This window comes from Hyalella azteca, unplaced genomic scaffold (assembly GCF_000764305.2).
Source record: "Hyalella azteca isolate HAZT.00-mixed unplaced genomic scaffold, Hazt_2.0.2 contig8077, whole genome shotgun sequence".
Taxonomy (NCBI): domain Eukaryota; kingdom Metazoa; phylum Arthropoda; class Malacostraca; order Amphipoda; family Hyalellidae; genus Hyalella; species Hyalella azteca.
In genome coordinates, this window is record NW_025938181.1 from 678619 (window position 1) to 688738 (window position 10120).

The window sequence follows — 10120 nt, forward strand, 5'->3', positions numbered from 1 at the left end:
CGTACTGCTGCTCCAGCTGCCGTACTGCTGCTCCAGCTGCCGTACTGCTGCTCCAGCTGCCGTACTGCTGCTCCAGCCGCCGTACTGCTGCTCCAGCTGCCGTACTGCTGCTCCAGCTGCCGTACTGCTGCTCCAGCTGCCGTACTGCTGCTCCAGCTGCCGTACTGCTGCTCCAGCTGCCGTACTGCATGCTGCTGTTCCAGTTCCTAACTCCTATCACCATATTAACAGCCTATATAAATTCTTACGTTCAAAATCATCAAATCTCATGTTCAACAACATCTGCACATTCCAATTACCAATATAACTCGCAAGCGAAGTTATTCCTGGTCTGATGATTATAAAATTTCTGGACTAAAAACGCTTCATGGCGGAGCAGCCCAGAAAATAGTATTAAACCATGCTCAAAATTTAGAAAAATAAAATTTTGAATGCGCAATGTTGACATCGCCGCAAATTGTATAATAAGTTTAAAAGCTTCAAACATGAATTCATCTATAAGATTACTTGAATATATGATTATAATCCTAAGCAAGTGAATCCAATGTTAGCTTATTTAATTATTTAATAAAAAAATCCGTTCGAAAAATTCCGGTAAATTGCGAATCAAAGAATTGTCACCATCGCGCTCTGCAGTGATGAAAATAATCAGCAATAAAATGAGCAGAATACAATACAAACTTAATTATTATTTAATGCTTAAGTAATTAATAATAGTCACGTATAGGCTTGGATGGGTAGTCGATCTTGGGGAAGTAAGTTGAATTAACGATAGCGGAGTAAAACGATATTATTTTAATATTAGTTTGATATTATTATGAAATCATGATATTATTATGAAATCGTTATGATAATAATGTGAATGAGTCGCAGCGTCACTATTAACGTTTCTGAACTAAAAGGGAGATCAGTACCTAATTAATGTAAATAGTAGAAAGGCTCATGGATAAAGTAATTATGTACACTAAATGACTTAGGATCATACACAGAAGATAGCGCATGCCTTATCACTCATTACTCACCATCTCCTTCTTGAGCACGAGCATCTTATCAGTGAGGGCATCAGTAGACTCGTCCATTTCTGCAAGCAGCTTCCTTCTGTCGCTCCGACCACCGCGGTTGTTGCCGAAGTCCAAAACACTCGGTAACTCAAACCTAACTGCCCTCCGTCGGGACCAGCATTCAGATCTGCCAGTCACCGTTTCTGATGAAGCAGTTGATCCTTCCGTGGACCTGGCACTTTCTACCGAGATTTTGGTGTTGGTGTGAGAACCGTCAGTTCTTGCACTAGTTGGTTCACAGATTTGGGTATATGGATTGTCATTATTATGTGTCTCAACATGGCGGTTTGGTGGGCAGTTATTTGCACAACTTGTCTTGGCATGGGAACTTTTGGAATTCTGACCACACGAAGCCAAATCCAGACCACAGTTTTTTTGAGTTGCAAGAGTTCCATTACTTACTCCACACTCCCTACAACCTCGGTACCCACTAGCCAGTGCATCACACCTCATTACATTATCACACTTGTCACAAATATCATCATTTTTTGCGTTTGTATCATTACACGACACTGTACTGAATTCGACTCGATCTGTTCGCATCTCATGACAAGAACGATCTTGTTTACTGCATGTTCTCCTATCTTGACCCGTATTATTCGAGGCTGTAGAATTGAAAATTCCTGCTCCAATTTTATCCATTGCTAATTTATTACAAGAGTTTTTCGACTCAATTGGCGAAGCATGGTCCATGTCCCGAACATGAGAGTTCGTGTTAGCTTCCCCATTGCGCATCAGTTTAGTTCTGGATAACCGCGTGCTGAAGAAACGCTGGCAAGCAGCGGGATCCAAGTCACGTACCAAAGTCAAGTCGTCGGTAACTCCAACCTCTGCCGGAAACAAGTCTCGCTCGTTGACAGAACGATAAAGATTTTTATTTATGGCATCTTGATAGGTTTTTGAGTTATTTTTCGCACCTAATGTCGCGGAACGAGAATCGTTCGTTACAGAATCAACATTGAATGTATCAAGATGGCCTTGGTGTGTTACTTGAAGCGGGTTAGGTTCATTCTGAATATTGGAAGAGGATATAAGGAAATCTAGGTTGTCTCTATTGCTGAGAGGCATTAATTCTCGCTGCGGAACGCCACGTTCACAAATTTTTTGTTCGCCACAGTTGTCACTTTGGGCAAGAAACGATTGCACGGCTGCCTCAGTTAGCCTCGTTCGATCGTAAAACATTTCTACCGGTAAAGTTATGTTAATCTGAGGCCCAGTTCCAGGGCCGCAGCCAGGAGGCCCGGTGCCAACCAGGCTGATGTTGATGGAGTCATTTTTGGGTGCCATCTGAGTAGGAAAGTTGAAGGATCTTCCGGCAATAAGAGGGTTAACAGCAGAATTAACTTGTTTAGAAGGGGCCTCTTCGATAGCACGCATTTGCTTGATGGCACAGGGAATGGTGCTGCCTGAATGACAAGCTAAGTCAGTATTTTTATTCATATCGAATTTTTGCAACTCTTGTTGATAAAAAGGACTTTGAAAGTCAGAATTATTAGATTCAAATCGTTTTTCTTGGAACAAAATCTGTTCAATAGAAACGCGACCTTCTTCAAGCGGAGGAATTAGAACTGAGTTTTGATCTTCCAATTCTTCGTCAAAAAATAACGGATCGATCCCAGAAAACTTTCCAATGGTGCTTCGGCCATTTATTTTCATGGAAGAATTTTTGCAAGTTAAATGTGAGTCTGGGCTTGAAGGCGGGGACTGAAGTCCCGATTTTCTCATGAAAAAATATCCTGGCGAACTCGTGGGGTTCAACTCGGCTGGATGGTCACGATCAGAAAATGTTAGAAAATTCGTTTTCTCAAATCTTTTCTCAGAATGAAACGGATCTGTACTCGCATGATGGTGGCGTGAAGCAGAGTAATTACTTGTGTCTAATAATCCTGGGTGGACACAGTTACTAAAATGCTGGTATTGGTTAATATCTGATGTACTAGAACTTGGTTGGTGTCTAGTTGAGTCTGTTGGTGGGTTATTTATCACTTGGTGCGTTAGGTCAACTGAATCAAGTCCCGGTTTCGAGTAACTTGAATCAAACGACCCAGCGGAAACTTCCGAGTCAATTCGACTGGACGACTCGCACCGATCTTTACACTTATCGTAAATCTTCATTTGGGAGTGGAGATCCATTTTTCCATGCAGACTAGAAGTCGAGTTACTGCGAAGACTGCCGCAGTTACTGCTGCTGCTGCTACTGCTGTACCCACTGGACGCGCTCAAACATGATAAGGTGTCACACACGTTTATGCTCTTGCAATGCCGGCCGTGACAAGCGTTATCGTAGCTGCCGATCTGCTTTGACTTACTGTGGACAAGTGTATTGGTATTAGATCCGTCATCAGTATTGTTGTTGTCAATTTGATGATAGTCATTTAGTTCCTGGTTGCGTCGGGTTGGACCGAAGTTCTCAAAGCAATGCATATCAGGGAAGGTCGAAGATGACGTTGGAGTGGGCGCGCCCCAATTATATTCTCCTTGTGAATTCTCATTGATCTTCAGGAAAGCTTCGTCTCCCTTCAGTTTTTCTTGCTGCTGGCGATGGAAGTTTTCTAAATACTGTAGAACGTGAGGATTCGAAATCGGTCGCTCCTTCGAGCTACTTCCAAGGACATTTTTCTTCAGGTATTGCTGACGAACAGAAGTGTCAGATCTGTACAAAATTTCAGAATCATCGGATAATTCACCAAACTTTCTTGTGATGCCTTCAGATGAACAGCCATGGAGGTCCGCGTGACTGTATGTTCCCTTAATGTTCATGTTTGGGAAACAGAGATCAGGTTCAGATTTTCTTTTAATTCGCTGCCATAGCGCCTCTCCGAGAGTCCCGGATGCTGAGGATTTAATGCCATGAAAATGAGACAAACCAGCTGCTATATTTGAACCAAAAGCATTTAGTACGGAGCTTCCTTCGACTGTGGTTTCGAGATGAGATGGAAACGAGCGAGTAAAAGATTGGTTTACTGTATTACGGGGCGTATCGCTCAAGGAACCATTGGACTTGAGAGAAATCAGACCGTTTCGTTTCATTGTTCGTAGTTTCTTTTGTTCAATGAGCGACATTCCTCTCCCTACAGCCGTCATTTGGGGACTCTTTCCGCTATTGTTGGACTCGAGCAGAATTTTCCCGACGTCTTTGCTTCTCAACGTCGAAGAGTTCGGGAAACAAAGCTTCGGGTGGAGAAGGTTTTCACTATCGATGGAACTCAGTCGAAATACTTGGCTGGAAGACGGTGGATGTTGACTGGGTTCCTCACCGGCATCTTTGGGGAATATCAACTGCATTTCAGCAGCATACTGCACCCCGGCGGCTGGGGTTGCCTGCTGCTGTATCTTGTACGTGCCAGTCTTCATGGCGAACTGTTGGGGGAGGAAACACAGAGATCAGATGAGGTATAACTTTTCCCCTAGTAGGACAAGATGAAACATTTCTGAATGTATGTAAATAATATACAATGATTGGCAGGTCTCTATGAGAAACCTATAATGAATTGCGTTTAAAAAAATTACTTTCTAAAGACAACACTTCTAAAGAGGCCAGTGTCTCAGATGTTACTAATGTACAATGGATTTATAATTTTATTTTTAAATATTTAGCTAAAATGTAATTTGATAACTTTTCAATATATAAAAATAATTATTTTAAATGTTTGAAATTATTTATCCTGTCAATTGATACATGCGTTGTCTCCAACTTTACACATGTGTGCAAAATTTCAGATCGATTGGACAGGTAGAAGTGTGTTAAATATTGATTATAAAATTTGTAGCAGACAGACAGACAAAAAGTGAAGTTAAAGAGAAGTGCTGTAAAAAACAACGACTACGGATATATAATATAAATGTAAATATGTATCTAAAATAAGTCTGCTTCATAGATGAACAAATTCTGTTGAATGAATTTAGTGTCAGAACTCTGCGTTGGGAACATGAATTAATTGCTCTTAATTAATCTAATTAATATTATTCAAAATAAGAGAAGATCCCAATACCTATATATAAACACACGTAGGTGAATACACACCATTAATTAAAAGTTAAATTAAGCAGTGAATTGAATGTTTAAATTTACATATATTTATTTTTGTATGCATACGAAATTAAATATTTTATACATTTTTTATAAAAAATGTTATATTTTTTATTTAGAGGCGGCCGCGGGCCTCTCCGTGCGGGCCTCAAATGGCCGCATGAGCCTCATAATGGCCTTGATTTTTGGGCCCCATTAAGGCAACTAACAAGTCCAATAAAATTTAGTTTAGTTAATGTTATCGAGTACGTAACTAGAAAAGCTTCATCGACTATTATCGAGTGTGTGACGTAAATTAAGCTATTTGATTTTTACATGTATGTAAAGAAACTTTAGCAATTTAAATCGAGTAATTCAGGTATTTTTAGCTACTTTTATCGAGTAACTAGACTATTATCGAGTATGCAAAGTACTTGTATATAGCAATTTTTATCTAGTAAGTATAGTAATTTTATCTATTTTTATGGAATAAGTAAAGTAACTTTTAGTAACTTCAATTATTTTTAACTAGACAGAGAAGACACAACAGAAGTATAAATAAATATTTAATAAATATATTTCTTCTTGATATGTTGAATGACTATTTCTCTTTACAGTGAATTCATTTTCCGTCCGAATATTTGCTGATACAAAATTGGAAAAAATGCGTCAAAATATTAGGGCATTTTTATTTAATTATGGTTAAGTGATATTTGGTCAAGGGTTAAGCCTTTACCGCCATGCCGGCACACGCGTTCTCATCCATAATGCTATTCCTACCAGAGTTGTGGGTTAAGCCTTTGCTGCCATGCCGGCACACGCGTTCTCATCCATAATGCTATTCCTACCAGAGTTGTGGGTTAAGCCTTTGCTGCCAAGCCGGCACGCGCGTTCTCATCTATAATGCTATTCCTACCAGAGTTGTGGGTAAAGCCTTTGCTGCCATGCCGGCACGCGCGTTCTCATCTATAATGCTATTCCTACCAGAGTTGTGGGTTAAGCCTTTACTGCCATACCGGCACGCGCGTCCTCGGATCCATAACGGTATTCCTACCAGAGTTGTGGAATAAGCCTTTACTGCCATACCGGCACGCGCGTCCTCGGATCCATAATGCTATTCCTACCAGAGTTGTGACTCGTGGGTTAACCCTTTACCGCCATACCGGCACGCGCGTCCTCGGATCCATAATGCTATTCCTACCAGAGTTGTGGGTTAACCCTTTGCTGCCATGCCGGCACGCGCGTTTTCATCCATAATGCTATTCCTACCAGAGTTGTGGGTTAACCCTTTACTGCCATGCCGGCACACGCGTCCTCTTATCCATAATGCTATTCCTACCAGAGTTGTGGGTTAACCCTTTACTGCCATACCGGCACGCGCGTCCTCGGATCCATAATGCTATTCCTACCAGAGTTGTGGCTTAAGCCTTTACCGCCATGCCGGCACACGCGTTCTCATCTATAATGCTATTCCTACCAGAGTTGTGACTCGTGGGTTAAGCCTTTACTGCCATGCCGGCACGCGCGTCCTCGGATCCATAACGGTATTCCTACCAGAGTTGTGGAATAAGCCTTTACTGCCATACCGGCATGCGCGTCCTCGGATCCATAATGCTATTCCTACCAGAGTTTTGGGATAAGCCTTTAGCGCCCAGCGCTGCCAGCATTTACCGCATATTTCCAGCTATCAATCACTAATATAATTCATAAACAAAGAAACCAGTCGAATTCCTTTGCTATACGATCAGATTATATCAAATTTGATGCTATACTTCATTTAATTTCAGATGTTCACTTCCTCTCTTCCCTTCAGACATCAATTAATTGTGTATTGCAAAATAAAATGCATCACGGTATGACCTATGAGTTAGTATAACACTTGTCGAATGGTCGAAAATATTAGTTACAGCCTCCGATTAACATTTGAAATACTGCTAAGCTGTTTAAATGCTACTATGAAAGTTTATTTCACTTGGGGATATGAAAAAAATATAACTCTATATTCAGTGAGTGACAGAGAGCGCATTTTCTCGTCGACGAAAACGTGAAGTCACGGACGGACAGACAGAAGGACAGACAGACAGACGGACGGACGGACATGACGAGCACAATAGTGCATTTTTTCCATAAATGAGAAAATGCGCTAATAACTTTCCGCTTGGACGCTGGCGACATCATTGTTTTGGAGACTTATGCATGTGACAGTGAACGGCTTTAGGTCATTTCAATTTTCAAGAGATGCACAGAGCGCGACATCGCACGAGTGGAATGCAGCAGTCGCGCTCCATAGTCAACTGGACTTAGAATTATGAGTAAACTTAAGTATTTAATCATAACATTTATACAGCCAATCCAGTGTGAAAATAGAAACTGAAATTCAGCTCATACAATCCCAACAAACGTTACGTATAACAGAGAAATCATAAACCTTCATGAAATAAAGAATTTTTCGACGAAGATGACATACTTGCTTATACAATGAAAGAAAACGTTCAAAACAGTTGGACCGTTATATATATATGCACGATTAAGTATATGCTAAGCTGTTTTTGAACCCTAAGCTCCTTACCGATCACTTTTGCGACGACGTCTCCCTAATATGGCATTTAATGGCAAGAAGCCAAGTGTCTCTTTCTCCGCGTACAAATGGCACTACAGGATCTAGTTCCTTGCCCCACTCTCACTTTTGCTGCGCGACAACACGCGCGCACCTCACACCACGACGTCTGCAGCCTCACTGGCGCGAGTCGAAAGTTGTACGGGATGCGGAAGTCCCGTTGTTTTCTGGAGGAAGAAAATAATTGGCATAGAAAACTAATTTCAGTCAAAAAAATATGGGGTACTCACCTATACGAGGTTGCGGATATGGATGAGCTTGTACTTGAACTGATCTTTCAAATTTCCTACAGTATTAACTTATTTGTACCGTGAAAAATGACGCGTTGTATGAGTGTTTTTCATTAAATTGTATGAATCTCTGTCGTACATTAAATTTTCAACATATATCACATAACAATTCGTCGAATATAAACAAATTCATTCGAAATATTTAGTCCACTCTACATAATTTATACCTACATTAAGTGATAATTTCAGAGTGAAAATATGAAGTGAAATTGGACAGACATCTAAAGTGTGAATATATGCACTCAATAACACTATAATTACGCAATATTAAAAAACGTATTTAAATACTGGAGTGAAAATTGCGAGTTCTAAAAGCATTAACGTTTAGAATTTTCGAGCAGGGAAGTCTATAATTTATGGAAACGATAGAAAATTATATTCATTAAATGCGTGGTTCGCGAGCCATACAAAAAAGACATTTCGTGATTTCCCTGCTACGGCCACTTCGCGTCCCTGCTACGGCCACTCCGCGTCCCTGCTACGGCCACTCCGTGTCCCTGCTACGGCCACTCCGCGTCCCTGCTACGGCCACTCCGTGTCCCTGCTACGGCCACTCCACTCCGTGTCCCTGCTACGGCCACTCCGCGTTCCTGCTACGGCCACTCCGCGCCCCTCCGGCGATATTCCATCACATGCCTTAATCACGTGCCTAGCTTTTCCCGCGCAGTTACAAGGTTGAGTGCCGCTGTAAGTTTTAGCTTATGTATCCATAAATTAGAATTTATAGCTCAATTGATAATGTATTGTTCAAGAATTTATTGCTCAATATTTTCAGTTGGGCACTAATATTAAGCGTATGTTAGCCATATTATAAGGTTTATCAATTAATATATTGTGCGATTTTCAAATTCTTCAAAATCGTTCAAATAGTCTGCGTAATCTGGAGAACACATATTTTCGTTTAGTATAACAAAAATACGTGGAAATGAGAAATAAATGTCTACATTTTTAACATGTTGAGTGCGGCACCCAGCGGTGGGTTGAAAAGTATTTTTTCCCGGACAAATTCCACAGTTTAGTTTTTTTTTAAATTGCGTTTTCCGACAAAAATTCATGATGTTTGTACTTCCGTATTAAATATTAAAAGTACGAAGAAAATTGAAATTTAATCTTTGCACCGGAAACGACAAATTTAGTTGCTAATTTTGAATTATAGGCCCTTTTTGTCCGCGGACTTGGCCGTTTTTAGGGCATCAGACAACTCTGAATAAACTAAATATTCAAGAAAATAAATGCGGCCACAATAAAATCATACAACACAATTCATCTACACTCAACGATTAAAATGAGTTTCTTGCAATCATGAAAAAACGGCAGAAATAACCAATTTTGTCAAAGAATTAATTAATGATTGGATAAATATTTGATCTTATGAATTTGTTATATTTCATTACACACGAGAGTCGAAATGACTATCAAAGCTATTCAAGGTTCTTGTCAAAAACTCCAACATATTATTGGATAAGGTTCAACCTTTTAATACAAAAACATTATAGCATTTATATCTTCCGAGCAGCGATTTAACTAACCACTCAAGTTTTTAACATGTAAAAATAACCGTAGCGAAAACTGTCTTATTTCGAATGATTTATGGGAAAGAATGAGCCAAAACACACGGACACTGACTCTATAGACTCCTGCGTCTCGAAATAAATTTCTCGAAATGAACAGGGACAAGCGGGACGAGACGAGAAATTACCGCGAAAAAATAACGGGACAGAGGGTAAAATTTGGCCCGGAATAAACGTATGAACCGGGACATGAATTGTGTCCCGACTTTACAACTTGTGGCCCGGTAATTATGAACCGATACGAGACAGATTGATATAAAACAAGACGTGGCGTAACGAGACAGAAATGTCTTAAATATTCAAGGAGAAACAAGATATTACTCATTATATGAAAACAAAACGACACATTCCGGACGCAAGGTTAAGAGGTACCAAGTTAACTCATGAGTGTTGATGGACAGTTGCCAGTCATGGGCAGATGCGACGACATTTGGCTGCTAAACTAAATTGACACTTTATTTAGTAGGCAAACTTGACGATGTGTGACTGAAAATTTAGTGAATGACGTTGCAGTTAAGCCCTTAATCGCGAGCGACGAGAAACGTGCGAGTTCGGTACGCTTAATTAAGGAC

At 40.4% G+C, this 10120-nt stretch overlaps 1 protein-coding gene across 1 annotated transcript in view; it reads right to left on the reverse strand.

The window, feature by feature from the left end:
• LOC108675743 overlaps positions 1 to 7788 on the reverse strand; it is a 30220-nt gene extending 22432 nt beyond the window's left edge. Inside the window, exons 1-2 of the mRNA XM_018163776.2 lie at positions 7640 to 7788; positions 1023 to 4421 (exon numbers count right to left, since the gene is read on the reverse strand). Of these exons, the coding sequence (XP_018019265.1) occupies positions 1023 to 4415 (3393 nt within the window). The 5' untranslated portion in view covers positions 4416 to 4421; positions 7640 to 7788. The remainder of the gene's footprint in view (positions 1 to 1022; positions 4422 to 7639) is intronic.
• Between the last annotated feature and the right edge of the window lie 2332 nt (positions 7789 to 10120).